This window comes from Cyprinodon tularosa, unplaced genomic scaffold, assembly GCF_016077235.1.
Source record: "Cyprinodon tularosa strain WSP-4 unplaced genomic scaffold, ASM1607723v1 ctg53, whole genome shotgun sequence".
Lineage (NCBI taxonomy): Eukaryota > Metazoa > Chordata > Actinopteri > Cyprinodontiformes > Cyprinodontidae > Cyprinodon > Cyprinodon tularosa.
Window position 1 is genome coordinate 1,302,256 of NW_024039263.1, and position 16,779 is coordinate 1,319,034.

Genomic DNA, 16,779 nt, shown 5'->3' on the forward strand with positions numbered 1-16,779 from the left:
AGTCCCATGTATCAAAGTTTTAGAGTACCTAGCTGTTTTGATAATAACAGTGTGTTGTAGCTGTGCAGTGCAGGGCACATGGAGGGCAGTTCCATTTTACAACAATGCAACATTGAAAATATTCTGTCTGGAATAATTTTCATTATTCCAGACGGATTCATTTTCTGAATATAAACTGCGTTTTATTTTGAAAAATGACTGAATTCTCCCCGTTACATCTGCCTATAACTAATTTCTGAAGTATGTCGGCCATGTCACCATTGGTCGCATGATATCTCCCACTGTAAACTTCCAACGTCTCAGTGCAGCTAGACAAGGTTAAGGCTTCCACAGATTCACTGCTATCGTGAGTAGTTAGTAGGCTGTTTTTATGCACTGTGCATTATTTTAGAGATATGTTTAGTGTTACCATAGTAACCAGAGAGTACTACAGCTGCAGGCCGGTCCCTGAAAACATTGTCTGACTTTAAAGGTTGGGGCCACTGCTGTAGATGCTGGGATGCACCGCTTGAAAGTTACTTAGTGCTGTTAAAAGGAGCATTGCACAAATTAAATGTGTTTTTTTTTCTTCTTTTCCATGCATGCCCTTCTAATTGCCAGACATGTAAAGTGAGCTTTCATTTGTAAATACTGACACTTTTACAGACATGCATGTCTCGAAATGTACTCTATAGGCTCCATTAGTCAGTTAGTGATGGTGATTAAGGCCAAAAATCTGTGGCCATGACGCTGCACACCAGGGTAGTTTACGGCCCAGCAAATCCCAAAGATTTCCAAAAACAGGATGTGAAGATGTGTCAAAAAAAAAAAAAGACCAGAAACACACAAGAGTAGGAAAACTAAACTTTTGTCTAATGGGAGAAAAAGGAGCAAAACAGACTGATTGGAAGCTTTCAACAAGGACGGAGCTGAAATCTGCACAGAAAATGGTCCTCGTTTTGTAAAAACATGATGCTCCATCCACCCCGTGTATCCACCTGCGTAGGGAAACAGCATCGTCCATGCTTGTGCACAACAGTGGTGTCACTTCAGCTTGTTACTTGAGAGACTAAATGTCTGCAAAGACAGTTATGCAAAAGTATGTTGGTCAACTACAAAATAATCCAAATAAATTATATTGAATGTTGCGTTTATAAAGACTTAAACATATGAACCTTTCGACTTGGTTACCATTCAATTGCATTACACCCAGCACACCTTTCAGAGAGCTACACCGTTAAGACCCAGCCTGTTGTATTTCTAAGGCTTTTCTTTGTAATCAGAAAAATGATGCCAAGGACTGTAAAGGTAAGTTTACCAAATCCCAGCAATTTCCTGCAGACTGCAGGCTGTTTGTTTTGTTCGCCGTCTATTCAGTAGTGCTTCCCCAACCCCCACCCCCCTCCACACACCGTATTGACATCTACCATCTGCTGCAGAGCCCATTTAGATCTTATATACCTTCCCCGCTTTGCATTTACTCAGCTGACAAGACTTTATATTTTGGAACTAAAGATGCTCGGTTATGATGCTTCACGCAACCTGAGATGTGTGCCTGAGGCGGTAATCAGATGAAAACATGACAGACAGACACTTGGAGAAAATATTTTATTCAATAATGTAAGAGAAGAAGAAGAAGACAGCCTCTGATGAGCAGCACCTATTCAGTTAAAAAAGGAAAACAATCCGTAAGAAATAACAAAAACAACAGACAGCAGAAAAATTGGCTACAGAAAAACAACATTTTTTAGTCACTTTAGATGTTTAAATGTAAAAAGCTGGACATTTTGAAGGTCCAGCTGTATAGTACTGACTAGAATAAAACTGTCCATTTTCTACAGAGGTATTTCTCCTCCAAAGGATATGTCAGAGTAAGGATACAAATGCTTCTCCAGAGCCACATTATCAAGCCTTGGTATCTTAAATAGATAAAGTGTAAAAACAAATTTAAACATCTGATATATATGAAAAGATAAGTGTTTAATCAGGATAAATTGTCAATTTTTATTGCTTTTCTGATGATGAGTATTTAAAGGCTTTGGAGTGTTTCTCACCTGCTGGTTTCACCGTTGTTTTGGACCCTTCTTGCTGTCGGTGTTATTTGGTTTCGGTCTCGCAGATCTTGCAAATTGCTGTGAATTTATAGTTAAGGTCCATCAAAAGTTCCTTAAATGTGTATGATACTCTGTGCATCAACAGGTCTGTGACTAAAGTTAGCGAACTTCCCTTAAAAAGTGACATGCTTTCCAGTAACAGGTCTGAGGTGCTTGAAGGCAACACCCCACCAACCTGAAAAAACGTGTTAGTGCAAGTTTTTGCAGTAAAAATGATCATTTGTTTCAGAAATATGAAAGATAATTTTTTTTAGGTCATCCATAGGTCACATTTAAGAAGTTAAACACTTTAGTATATTTAAAACAATAAGTAGAAAACCTGGGGTGTCAGTTTCATGCAGCTGCAGATCTGATATGAAACAGAACCAAGAACTTGTGCTCTAGACAAGCTTGCACGATACTCCTATTAATTTTATTCGAGGAAACGGTAGCAGCTGTTTCCACAGAAGGTTAGAGGACCAGTGGCCAACACTGACCTTATGAGAGCTCGTACTTCTTGTTTTCTTAAGCTGCATTGGTTGCACTGTAACAACCTCTGACAACTGCACATATTAATAACGCTGCCACAACGCTGCTGTTGAATTAAGTTTTCAGGTAGAAAAATAGAGCGGGAGCAAAACTGAGTATGTTTGTGCTTTATTCATGTATCTATTACAAAGTATTAATCAAACCCATCAAAGTCATCATCCTCTGTTTCTGAATAAAACAGCTGCGCTAAATCAGACATGCCAATTTCCCCTTCTTCGCTGTCAGAGTCACTTTCCGTGCAGCGCGGCTCCTCAGAAATGATGCCGGCTTTTGTGAAAGCTTGAACAACAGAGCCAGCAGACACGTTAGTCCAAGCATCTACAATCCATCCGCAAACGGTGGCGTAACTTGCCTGGCGCTGCCTTCCACTTATCCTGAAACTGTGGTCTCCGTCTGTCACCCATCGCTCCCACGCCGCTCGCAGCCTTACTTTGAACGGCCGCTTCACACGTCGAGCGGTTGAAGTTCCTTTGTCAGACCCCCCGGGATAACAGCGTTCATTTGATTCACCTTTTTTTTCACATCGGCTGTGAGATGGGCACGCAGCGATGGTGATGCGTGGAAAAAAGCACCTGGTCTCCTCACATACACCTGCCTCAGCCACGCTTTCATCATCTCCTCATTCATCCAGCCCTTTTCATTTGCCTTAATATCATATGTCATCAGAGCGCTGTGTCTGTCTCGCTGTCAGCTCCCAGATCAGCTTCTCTGATTGGTTGATGTGGCGCGTCCAGCAGCAAAACTTCAATTTTTCCATCTCGAGCAGCAGCAGCGCGTTGGCAGATGCTTAAACGCTCCTGCTGCTCAAAACGCGCTGCAGGACCTTTTGCTGCGCCTATACGCGCGTCAACCATTGACTTTGCATGTAATCTCGCTGCTTCTGCTGCACCTGCTGGGTCCGGTTCACACCGATGTCGAGCGGTTGAACAGCGAGCACAGCGTTAATTTGTTTCCCTGTGTTTTTCACATCAGCTGTGAGATGGGCACACATGGAGTTACATATTAACAGCGATGGTGATGAGTGGAAAAAAAACACCTGGTCTCCTTACATTCAGCCACTCTTTCATCATCTCCTCAATGAGGTGGTCTCAAAAGTCGCAGTTACAACACACATAGGGTGCACCGCACCAAAGGGCGCACCACACATTTTGAGGGAAAAAAAAGACGTTTAAGTGCGCCTTATATTCGTGAAAATACGGTAATTTTTTATTTCTTTTGCTGCTTATTTGTTAATAAATGATATGAAGTACATTTATATATGTGCTAATTATTTTTCCTTTTTCAAACAATGTTTATTTCAAGGCTAAATCCTTAACTTACATGGCAAGATACAGCATAAGGTTCATTCATTAGACAGTTGAACCAGATCGGTATCAGATAATGGCTGATATGCTCAGCCCAGGTATCGAATAGGAAAAAACTGGATTGGTGCATCTCAAGTTTTAGTTTCACTTCCAGCCACTTTATCTTGGTAATGCATGCAGGGTCAAGTTAACTACCAATCTGTGTACTTATGAGTGTCAGTGTTTAAAAGAACGAGTGGCTAAAATTGGTGAAAGTGAAGCTCTGAGTGGTCAGTATGACTAAAGCTCAATATAAATACAAAATTTACCACTTTGATGATTCCAATTTGTATTTTCAGACTACTTCAGAGTATTTCTAATTTTATTAGCGCTATGATTTCTAGTGGAAACTGTTCACAGTAAAATCCAATTATTTTTAGCCCTTAAATTCATTTTGTTCTTATTTGGAGTCTCAGCAATGCAGAGGAGTTCAATTTAGTCTCTTCAGTGCTTTTTAAATACATTTCTATTGTCTTTGGTTCATATTGTTTCATCCTATCAGTTTTCTCTATCATGCCTTTGAAACAATTAAGTTGCAGTATAGTGATGAATTCAATTGAAGGGGCAGTTCGGAAGGTTCTGGGTCAGACTCGGTTAGAACATGTAAAGCTTGATAGGAAAGTCTTCCGTTGTTAAATTTTTTTTATCAATTTAGAATTTAAAGTTCTCCTTCGGTAAAAGATAAAGTTATCTCTGTGCCATGAAGGTGGGAGGGTGAGACCGCACTAAAAAAAGCTGCTCTATGACTTAACTCAAAACAGAGCAAATAGAGATGATTGGCTTAGATACAATAAGGAGGATTTCATTATCGCGGTTCCACTTTATATAAGTCACAAATGAGTGATTTAGATGAGAGAAAGATTTAAAAGTTTTATCTATCCATCTATTTTAATGATTTTATCTATTTCAACCAAATTTAACACTAAACGCTCTTGGTTACAGGACATGGTTTCAAGTTTAAATAAAACCCAAATGAAAGAAAATGACATTATTAGCCTATTTTTCAAATATAACATTTCAATAATCTGTTGGTTTGTACATTTTGGTTATTTATTAACTATGTTTTTTAAATTGAAATGCAGGACAGCTAAACAGAAATACGCCAACTTTGATAACGGATTCAAGTTTTATGAAGCTTTTCAAATTTTCATTACAAAAATCAAAGGAAACCTACGTGAGAGGCCAAATAATAAAGTGAAAAACTGTGAAATTGAGGGAAACACCCAAATTATGTGGCATGCATCTCTATCCATCTCCCTTTACCCTGGATAAAACCAGCCCTAGCAGTGCAGACACCTAGTAACAAATTGTGGAAAGCTTTTATCTGCAAGAACAGCCTGAAAACTGTGATTCCTTTTCTACCAATTGACAAGTAAACTAGTTTAACTCATAAAATCCAAACAAAATAAGCTGAATTATGTGGAAAACTTTCTCGATCAATGTGAGCCCTGCATTCCTTCTTAAAATAACCCAGGTTTTAGATTTAGAACGACCAACCCCTTCAACTTTGAGGAAATAACTAACATTCTGCAAATAAAGAGCATTAGAATCAGAAGCCTTGCTTCGTGCGGCAGGTTCAAAAGTTGATGCATAATTAGCTTTGAGAAAGCAGGAAGAGCAGGTGGTGGTTCAAAGCTTCCAGAATCAATCCTCACCCTCCTGAAAGCATCCAGGGTAACAGCAAAAACACATCTGTGAAGGGGAGGGCTCACTTAATAAACTAAAATACTTCACCTGTTCCCTGGGATGTTTTGATAAACACACTAACTATGATCAACTGTTTTCATTTTACCTGGGCCACATGTAAAACATGCTCTCAGTTGCTCTTTTTTTCCCCCACTGATGAAAATGGGGTGGATTTGAACTGCATCTAAACCTTTTCACATCAAACAGAATGTGTTTTTTTTTTTTTGGTGTGTCTGCGTGCCTTCACAACAAAAACTAATTAAACTTTTACCAAAACACAAAGCCTGCAGTTACACTCCTTTTAAAAAGCCCCTGTTCTCGTTTCATCCTGCGAGAGGGGGATAAAAGGATACGACGACGAGGGGTTTGTCGTGTAGAACGAAGCCGTTGGTTTCCCGCAGGGCTTTTTCTGCGCTCAGCTCGTTTGGGAGTCCTATGAAGGCCTGGCCTTTCATCCGTCCCTCCTTCATTAACACAATGTCAAACCTGGGGAACAAAGCAAAAGCGGGGACACATCATTATCGCGCCGCGTCTGTGGCCCGTCCGGCTCAGCGACATGCCGCGCCACATTCGCTGTGACACGGGGAAAATGTTATCTGCTTTTGTGAGCACATAAAACCCAATGGGTCTGCGATGCCCAACAACCTGCGGGCTTTAAATCCGAACCATTGATTTCTACCGAAGACAAGCAACTGGAGGCTTTAAAGTTTATTTAGCATTCAGTTCAGGATCTGCAGCTGATGGGCGTGTGTCCTTTCAGGCTTTTTTTCTCTGGAAGCAGTTCATAAAAACACCCTTCCACCTCAGTAAATCCTGGAAATCACAGCTGACAACAAGCTTTCGGTAAAATAAACACTCCGCCTAATATCACACCCAGTCTGCTTTAATAAACATCTCATTTTGCATTGAATGTTGTCACTTCTTTGACTTCTCAGGGTAGAAGATGACCTGTCAAATTAAAAAAAGTAGAGCTTTAATATGATCTGTGGTAGGTCAAATGTAACCCTTTGTAATAAATAAATAATTACATTATTATTTATATATCAGGATTTGCTGCATCAATGCGGCGCAGCATACAGACGACCAGCCTCTAGTTCTGCTGAGGTTTTGCCTTGAAAGCGGCCTTCAGATCTCCGTGAGGTTCAGGCCAAACTAGTCTCTTAACCCAATGACATGGAAAGTCCTCCCTCACTGTAGAATCTTCCCATTAAAGCATTTCTTTCTTCTGAAATTAGGACTTTAAAAGACTGAGCAGAAACCTAATCCTGTTTATGTGGATCCCTCACCTGAGCATAGTGGCTCTTGATGTGCATCCTTAGTCTAACCAAACCTTCCTTGCTGCTGATGCATGTGATCCAGCACCTTTTGTTCCCTCCACTCAATTTTCTAGGAACAGTCAGCAGTCTTTCTCTTGAGTGTTGGATACAGACCCAGACTAAATGACCATTTAGAGGCCAGGGAAACCTTTTCAACGGTTCTCAATTAGATAAGATTTGACGCAATAATTTTTTTGTATGCAACATTTTTTTAAACAATAATTTAATACTCTGAGATGAGCTCCAAAGCAGATCTTCAGGTGTTGCAGAAGCCTGTCAGTTATGTGCTGTGTGTGAATTCAGCAGCTACGTCCAATGAAGACCAGATTCGTGGCTGACAAATGTAGCCTTCTTTTTGCCTTTTTTTGAAGGGCAGGACCGGGGTATCCTCCATAGCTTTGGGTATCCCATGATTCATTGCAAATCCAAGCAGGCCGACGGCTCCGTGCTCAGAGGAAAAAGGGAAATGGCGCAAAACAGTGATGAATACTGGAAGTGCAGTTTAATAAAATACAAGTATGTGAATATATTGGTCTTAAATTAATGAAGATAGTTAATTGAAATGGTTATTGAGTCACATATGTGGTGTGTTGGTTTATTGAAAGGTCTTATCTGTGTAAACGGGTTTGGCTGATATTTCAGTACAGATGCCAATATCTTTGCAGTGCGGGGGCTATAGATCTGATATCTGTGATGACGGTACTGCTGCGGAAACTTCTCAGAAATAATAATTTGCACACAGAACAGTAGTTAGAAGTTTAGCAGTGACAGCCAGATAATGCTGGACCTGTTTGAATCTCCTTCCACTACCTCTGAGGGACCCAATCAAGGTGGAGCGGGTCCTTGGAAGATGCAGCCGATTAAATCGCACACAGCCTTTGATATATCAGGTGTGTGGCAGTGAGGGGAACTCTAGTGTGCCTAGCAGAGGTACCTGAGTACCAGAAGGTCTGTCGCGATAATCAATAAATCAATTAATCGCACGATAAATAAAAACTATCCACGTCATTTAATTTATCGGCTATATCGTCTCTGCCTGTGTTTTTCTCTTTCTACTGTTGACCCTGGATGAAAAGGCTTAACTCCGGTGCTATCCACTGACCCCTCCCCTTCCTCATTTTAGTTCATTTAATTGCTAAAGAGATGCTCCCATTTAATATTGTTGAAAAGCTGGCATTGAGTTTTTTATTTCCACTGTGGTTTTATCTTGTGTTTAGTTTTTATTCAAGTGTATTTTTAGTTAACAGAGACTGAGAGTCCATTTGATTTTTATTTCTCTTTTTATTTTGTTAACCAGTTCCAATGTTAAGTGTTCTGTTGAAAGTGTGTTTATCTTTGGCAGGAAAATGCATGCATTATTATGTCATTTCCATTAAATCAGTGTAAAAAGGTTGTAAAACAATATTATCGTTTATCGCAATAATTTTTGAGACAATTAATCTTTCAGCAAAATTTGTTATCGTGGCAGGTCCAAGTACCAGGATTAAGAACTTCTGCTACAGTCTAAGGTGATTGGACTGCAAAAATCTGACGAGTTCTACATTTTATCTAATCACAGTGCAAAAAACTGAAATCTAAATAAGTCATTTTAAAGTGCATTTTATCTTGAATTGAGCAGGTAAGTTAAGACACTTTAACAATATTTCATATTTCAAATCTGTAATATCTAATTATCTTACTTTAAGAGTAAAAATACTCACTCCAATGGCAAATCACCTTATTTACCGACTAATGACCGATTAAGGGTAAATACACTTATTTTAAGAAAAATTCACTTATTCTTAAATAGCTTTTGCAGTGCATAGTCAATTTATTGAGTGAAAGTTTAAGTGATGTGCACTGTCACAGAGAAACCATGAAATTATGATATAAATGATTATTAAGTATTATATAAGTGTATATTCTTAAAAATTTCAAAATTCATGTTTAAATTAAATAAACAGATTTTTTTTAGTAATAGTTTAATTTAACTTTAATACAGATATTCATATTTATTTAATTAGTTTGTTTTTTAATCGGATTGATTTACTATGTTTTTCTAATAATGTATAATAAATAATATATAAACCAAAGGTTAGTAAAAGCAAACCTGATCCTCGTCTTGTTCTCGTTTCTCACAGGAGTCTGGCCACGTCTATATGAGATAGTGCTGATGCAACAACATCAAAATGTCCCTCATGATCTTGGTATCGGTGTGGATACTTATTAAAAACGCACGCCACAGTCAGCACAAATTACAGGAAGCTCTCAGGAGGAACTGAATAATTGCCGGAGACAAAAATAGCTCAAAGAGGAGAAAAACTGGGTGCGATGGCGCATGAGAAATAAATCTTAAATGTTTACATACATGTTTCTCTCGGCCTCGGATGACGGGTTGATGTATCTCCCATAGATGTAGCGCAGGTCCTGGAAGAATCAAAGACAATCAGCACTAAAGTCATTTTGTCAAACAAAAATCAGCAGCATTTAGATTTTTTCTTGCAAGAAATGAAATTAACCAGCTTTGTTATAAAAAAAATGTATATTGGTGGATGTTTGGCCAAAAAAAACAAAACAAAAACAGATGTTCAGATTTGGAATAACTATGAAAGTGGGTCACAACACAACAGCTGGACCTACCTTCTCCTCCACTTGCTTTGCGATGTTTTTCACGTACAATCTGCAGGTCGGCTCACCAGCTTCATAATTTTTAAAAACAGACATCCTTTTAATCTCTGAGGAGAGAGGAAAAAAAAAATTGATGCAAGGTGAATGAAAAAAAAAAAAACGTGTATAAAGGATCACAGAGCTGCCCAATTCAAAGTCACTGCATCTCAAACGCTCAATGTTTTATTAAATGTGGGATGGAGGCCTGAGCTCTGCAGTGCCTGAATCTATAGGTCTGGGTGGTTTCATTTGTCTCTTCTCTGCCTGGAGGCTGGAAATGTTTTCCAGACAGGTAAAGCGTTGATGATTTGCAGCTGTTATTTAACGATGGTAATAATGAGCCGCCGCTGATCACATTCCCAGCATCTCACAACAGATACAAAGAAACTTCACCTTTTTTTCTTTTCACAGAACAAAACAAAAAAAGAGAGAAGTTCTTGCTGATATTAAACTTTCACCAGCAGCTCCTCCTTCACTGAGAGATTCAACCGTCTCTAGTTTTTACGTTTGATTCCCCCCACCCCCCGTTTTCACTTTTTTTTTTAATTAGGTGCAATGTCTCTGAGAATAACTCCCAGATTATTCTAATATGCATTTCAAACAAACTACAGCATCCTGGGTTTGTTGCGTCACCTCCAAACAGAGAGTGTGAGGAGGAAATTAGAGCGTTACAGCTGTTCTGTAATACCTACATGAAAGGAGGGATATTGTCATTGTGGGCACGTAGACATATCCCTCCAGCTTCTGCTAATGTTTATTGATTTTAAAGAATTTTGCTGCCCGTTGGTTTTATTTTTTGTCTGTCTTCAATAGCTTTAGATGAGTTCTCCTTCACATTTCAGCACGTCACCACCCAAAAATGTAATTTATTTATGTGTTTTTTACGTGAATAACCCCTTAGCGCTCACCTTTTTATAGCTTGTGCACAAACGTACTGCATACCCAAATGCCAATTGACCAGTAAATAATTATGATAACATTATCAATCTCATAAATAACATAAAATGTTGTTATAAATGTTTGTGATGTATCTCATTTGAAAGCTAAAGTCTGTTGGTTTCTGGAGCTATGAGAACAGACTCTGTAAACTTGAGATTTTTCTTTGAACATGTCCAAAAAAATAAATAAATTGCTTTCCCTTAAAATTTCATATCTATGGTATAAATCCTAGTTGACCTCCCAAACTCACTATAGATATTGTGGACAACAGCTGTGTAAACATGTCAGAGCTCTAGTCATAAGCATTGTGAACCGTGACCCTTTTTGTATGCAAAAGGACCATTCAGCACAATGGATCCAAATTGGGGCCAAAAGTGCCAAACGGGATTATTTGAATATTATGGCTACTGTATTTTCAGGACTACAAGCCCGTACTTTTTTCCAATGCTTTGAACCATGCGGCTTATAAGAAGTTGCGGCTTTTCTGTGGAATTTTCCTTACCTCCAGAGGGGGGAGTCAAAGTTGGAAATAATAGAATAAGGGCTTATTTTCATTTAGCACTAAAACATGCTAGCAGCAGGTACAACGGAGAACAAATGCCCTGAATTCACACATTTTGCCTTTTATTTGCCGCATTAAAGCTGCCGAACCAATGAAGAGACTGGGCTCAACTCCTATAGAGCTGAAATAAAGAGCTCCATCTTTTAGTAAAAGCTCTTACTTCTGCCGAGCCAACAAGCTAACGAGAGCTAGCATTCTTCTTCATTCCTACTCTAGGGGGTATATGTAGAGCTCCCCCTACAGGTTTCATGGGAGACAGTTCAGTAGATATCAGCGTCTTTTAGCCCAGTGCAACTTATATATGTACGCATTCAGTTATTTCAAAAAATTTAGTGGCCGCGGCTTATAGTGAGGTGCGCTCTATAGTGTGGATACAGTAATTTGACCATAAAACACACGTCTATGTGTAGCTTTGCATAGATTATCATTCAAACACTTTCTTTTATATTTTAAATTTTTGAGCATATCCAAATATTTCCCCTTTCCTCTCACTCCTTAAGTCCATAAATAAACACTATTTTTCAGACCTCCCCTACACTTTGCCAAAGCATTGCAAAACTCATCTTATTGGCTAACAAAATATGCCAAACTTTGGTCGGTCACTGAGTTAGCTAGTCCAGAAACACCACGATTATAGAAGTGTGCTTCCTTACATGAAGGATCATTCCAACCCATTCTGCTAGATTCGGGAGCCAACAGATTGTGGAAAAAGCCCATATAAGATATGCTGGACATATCCTTATATTTTTACTTTTTCTTGGAAAAAAATTTACTTTGGAGGATTTTTACAACACTGTAATTTATTTTATGGGAAATACAAGTGGACATTACTTTTCTGTGGCATAAATGAGCTTATTTATAACAGGACAGAATGTCTTGTAGAAATGCCAGAAGACGAAAACAAGGTAAAAAGTGAAAATTACGACTTCTAATTTGATCAAAGATTATTATTGCCATTTGTGGTGGATGGCTGGCTTACGATTAAGATAATGGTCTTTTTTTTTTTAGGACCGCCTGACCCTAAAGATGTACAACATGTTGGGTTTTGTTTAGAAACAAGCCTGTTGCTCGATGTTGTGAGGTCAAACTAGGGCTGAAACAATTAAACGGATTGTGATTAATCGATTACTGAAATAATAATCAACTAATTTAGTAATCGATTAATTGTTAACTGGAGTATAGAGACATGCCTTTAGCTGACCTAGCAACCTACCTTGAGCAGCAATTATACCAAAATTGTAAAAACGTAAACAATTTGCAATTAAGGTAAAAAAGAAAAAAAAAATTATATTTTTGTCTATCAATATGCTGCATGCTTAGAATTCCACAAGTGGAAACATTTTTGTTTTCCCTGGTTTAAATAATTAGAACATGAATAAATAATCGTTATTTACATTCCTAGAGCGTCTCGCGATGGGAGTAACGGAAACAGGAAGTAGAAATTGGAAGAAAAAAATATTTATCTTACATCTTTTCAAATAAAGCTCTGAAAAGTGTGGCATGCTTTTCTGATCAGCTCCCCACATTAACTTGTTAAACTCTGCTTTTGATACCAGTTCAGCAGGACCACCTTTGCTCATTCTTTGGAAAATAGCTCAAGCTCTGTCGTGTTAAATTAAATAAATACCAGCCACTGTTTTTACCATCTCTGGACAACCGGCCTTTCTCCAGCTCCCTCCTGGAGATGACATCCGACATGAGATCCTGTTCGTCGTCGCTGTTCTCTTCTTGCTGCTGGTTGGTTTGAGCGCTGGGGTATAGCTTCCCAAAACCCTCAGCCAATGTCACTTCCTGATTGCCGCTGCTGGGGATGCTTTCACTCTCAATCTCACCTGCTATGAAAGGAAAAGCCACAATTAGTCCCATATTTTAGATGCTGACATAAAATAAATCACTGTGCTGTTGGTATGTAAAAAAAAAAACAAAAGAGAAATTAACAAGAAACAAAAAAAAATGTTTTCCTTAAAAGTAGCGGCATGGAGAAATCTTTTTTTGCAGGGAGGGGATGCAGACGCACGTGGCAGATAGAAAAGGGCAGCGAGCCTCTACAAATCCGCAGAGGAAAAAGGTTTGTCATATCAATAAGGTGTGCGAGCGTCGAAGCACAGAACACTCTGGAGCTTTTCTGATAAACACTAGATCACTGCTGTCTAACTTATAGTCATCCTTATCAGCCCCCCCACCTCCCCTTTTCATTTGAATAGCTTGTTTATCTGTCTCCCCCCACCAACATCCTCCAAAACAAGACTAATCCGAAAAAGCCACCTGTCAGAGTTTATCTTTCCCCTGCCTCCAGGAAATCCTTTGTACACGACTTTGAGATCTATTTTATTTTTTTAGGGGGGTGAAGCTGAAGCCAAAGAGAGAGAGAGAGCAGATAAGGCAAACAGGGAACCCCACAGATGACAAAAGACACAGATTGTACCCTCAAAGGCTTTTCGCTCACACAGATAATAGTTAAAAACCCTTCTGCTGAATGTTTCTGCTTTGATGCACCGTGGTGTAACACTTGGCTCTGACAACACTTGTAGCAGGGGCTTGAACTTGTGTCAACAGGGCCAACAAATCATCTCTTGGCTTGATGTGATTAAAAAAAAGAAATAACACATAAGAAAAGAAACTGGAGACTTGCAATGTCTCTCCTCCGCAGGAGATGGTGCAGACCCTTTTTAAGCTTGTCACTGCATAGAGTGATATAATCCTTGTTAGACAATTCATCACATGATTTTTACTGGTTTAAAACCTTTTACTAATAAAAATTTACCAACTGAAACAAGGTAATCAACATAGAGTTGCTACACATTTTCAATTGAATAGAGTATGTGGATGGATGGATGGATGGATGGATGGATGGATGGATGGATGGATGGATGGATGGATGGATGGATGGATGGCTGGCTGGCTGGATGGATGGATGGATGGATGGAAGGAACAAACGAACGCAGTTGGGAAACAAGGAAGGAAAAAAGGAACAATAGGAAGGAAGGAAGGAAGGAAGGAAGGAAGGAAGGAAGGAAGGAAGGAAGGAAGGAAGGAAGGAAGGAACGCAGTTGGGAAAGAAGGAAGGAAAAAAAGAACAATAGGAAGGAAGGAAGGAAGGAAGGAAGGAAGGAAGGAAGGAAGGAAGGAAGGAAGGAAGGAAGGAAGGAAGGAAAAAATTAAGGAAAAAGAGCTTGTATGCTGCATATCCGAGTTTCTTTAGCATTAGGAGCTTTCAATGTTCACATCTGAAGCTTAGGGTATAAGCTTGGTTATAAGGAATCCAACAATCCAATATGTGACAGGTAGCAGAGGCATGCTGTCAGTGGGTATACAAATTGCTCCATTTAGACTGAGCCTTAGTCCCTACTAAGGACTTCCAAAATCTGTCTTAAAAGTCCTCAGAAGTCTCTTTAGCATCTTCTGACATTGAATGGTCTGTACTTATCTATCACCTTTTCCAAGTCAGATAAGTCCTAAACACTTTACACCACATCCAGTCCCCTTGGGCACACTGATAGATGCCACTGGGCCCTCTGACCACCATCAGTAGGCAATGCTGGTCAAGTGTTTTGCCCAATGACAAAATAACTGACAGATGGAGTTTGAACCAGCATCCTATGCTATCATATAAAAATGTTGATTTCTTTTGAAGATTTTTATGACAGCAAAATAAACCGACAGGCACAGTTAAACGAAAGGACACGTATCAGGATTCACCCAGTCAATCCTTTATAGCAGCGGTCCCCAACCACCGGGCCGTGGACCGGTACCGGGCCGCACAGAAAAAAGTATATATATATATATCATTTATCGACGATCAGAGTCTGAGTGATGTTTTATTTTGAAAAATATAAAAAATTGCGGTATTCTCTCCCAATTACATCAGTCGGTGCATCTGTGCCTCTTGACACAGGTTAATTCAGTTCAAGACTCATCCTATCTATAATATCCTATCTTTGTGAAGCGGGATTTTCTGCGGTTACAGCGACCAAAACAAAGCTACAGAGAAGACTGGACATCAGGAGCGTCTGTCATTTTCTCCGATTACGCCTAGATGAAACCGGACATATAGCAGTCCGTGGTGCAAAAAGGTTGGGGGCCGCTGCTTTATAGCATCAAATTTCCCTTAAATATTTGGGTCTAGAGCTGTGGCACAGTGAGTGGCACTACTGCCTCGCAGTAAGAAGGTTCAGGGTTTGATTCCCGGCCCTGGGGTCCTTCTGCATGGAGTTTGCATTTTCTCCTGGGGCATGTGTGGGTTCTCCCCAGGTATTCCGGCTTCCTCCCACAGTCCAAGAACATGACTTTTAGGTTAATTGGCTTCTCTAATTGCTCCTTAGGTGTGAGTGTGTGAGTGAATGGTTGTTGGTCCTGTCCGTCTCTGTGTTTCCCTGCGATAGACCGGCCCACTGACAGCTGGAGAAAGGCACTAGTAACATTTGCGTGACGGAAAATAGATGGATAGATATTTGGGTGTATGCCTTTACCTGCGTCTATTAACAGTTGCATTCAAGTCTTGCCACAAGTTCTCATTTACGTCATTTCGGTTTTCTTAAGGACTGACCTGTATTTAGCTCCAATCCTCTGATTCGTTTTCGTATTGTTACAGAGAAAGGAAAAAAAACAAAACAACAGCCAACTGCATGGTGTTGCCATCACAAGGTTCCACAATGGTGATGTGCAATTTTAGCTTGTTGCTATTCAATGTTTTGTATGCTGGCCAAAATTACTCACTTATGCAACACTGGATTTCATTAGGTGGATCAAAAAATATATTTTTTCTTTATTGAGATTTTTGTTTTTTATATATGAAAAGGCTCAAATAAACAAGAACTTCCTTTAACCTGAAGTTTGGTTGTAATCTGAAAGTTTTGAGTTTTTCAAAGACACTGTACCTTTAACCAACATCCGCCTCCTTCTGTTATGCTCTGTTTGTTCTTCGGAGCTGCACCCATTTCTACTATAAATAATTCACCAGTCTCATTTCAGGTTGAACACAAGGAATCCCAACCTGAAGCTGCAGATCTTTTAATGTAGTGAATCCCTTGATTTTATCCATGGGAGTTATTGAAGTAAACTCGATCTGTCTGGATACTGAATACAAACCTCTCCCCTGGGTCACAATCACTGTTTTTTTATTCAATTCTGACCACAATTAAGTTTTGTTTAAAACATAAGAAAAAGAGCCTTACCTTGGCCACCAGCAGTATCAGGCTGGCCCGACCCGCCTCCCTCCACAACAGCTGCCACCTCTGGCACTGAAATGTGGAACTCGATTTTTTTCGGCCCTGCAGGGTTGGGGTTCTCAAACACATCGGAGGGCTGCAGCACCGGAGCACTGAGGGCCACAGAGAAAAAAAAAAACTGAGCACGCAGCAAAGCTGGATGATGTATGGTTGCTTTGTAATTTTTTTGTTTTTGTTTTGCTTAATCTGAGATGTTCTGCAGTCAGACAAACATGTGGCCAGGAGATGTATTTATAGTCTGGAAACAAACTCTGTGCTCTGCTCTCCAGGGAAGGAATGTGCAGGTGTGTGAAAATATGGAGCAAGGAGAAGTGGCTGAGCCACACCGGGGGCCGTCTTTAGGAGAAAGACTGATTGTCTGGAGATTTTTGGCCTCGGCTTTAACCGAGCTATGAATGAAGTATCCGGATAAATCTTGTTGGAGGATTGTGACACGCC

General features: G+C 39.6%; 1 protein-coding gene across 3 annotated transcripts in view; it reads right to left on the minus strand.

Annotated features, from left to right (window-relative positions):
* Positions 1-1,573: 1,573 nt before the first annotated feature.
* rnpc3 (RNA-binding region (RNP1, RRM) containing 3) overlaps positions 1,574-16,779 on the minus strand; it is a 30,133-nt gene continuing 14,927 nt past the window's right edge. The window contains exons 10-16 of one of the 3 annotated variants that reach the window (XM_038304238.1): positions 16,288-16,433; positions 12,757-12,945; positions 9,586-9,680; positions 9,314-9,372; positions 6,004-6,136; positions 2,034-2,111; positions 1,574-1,639 (exon numbers count right to left, since the gene is read on the minus strand). In XM_038304238.1, coding sequence (XP_038160166.1) covers positions 2,043-2,111; positions 6,004-6,136; positions 9,314-9,372; positions 9,586-9,680; positions 12,757-12,945; positions 16,288-16,433 — 691 coding nt within the window. In that variant the 3' untranslated portion in view covers positions 1,574-1,639; positions 2,034-2,042. Of the gene's footprint in view, positions 1,640-1,669; positions 1,899-2,033; positions 2,112-6,003; positions 6,137-9,313; positions 9,373-9,585; positions 9,681-12,756; positions 12,949-16,287; positions 16,434-16,779 lie in introns of those variants that run through there. The other 2 variants (XM_038304236.1, XM_038304237.1) reach the window with 2 other exon arrangements.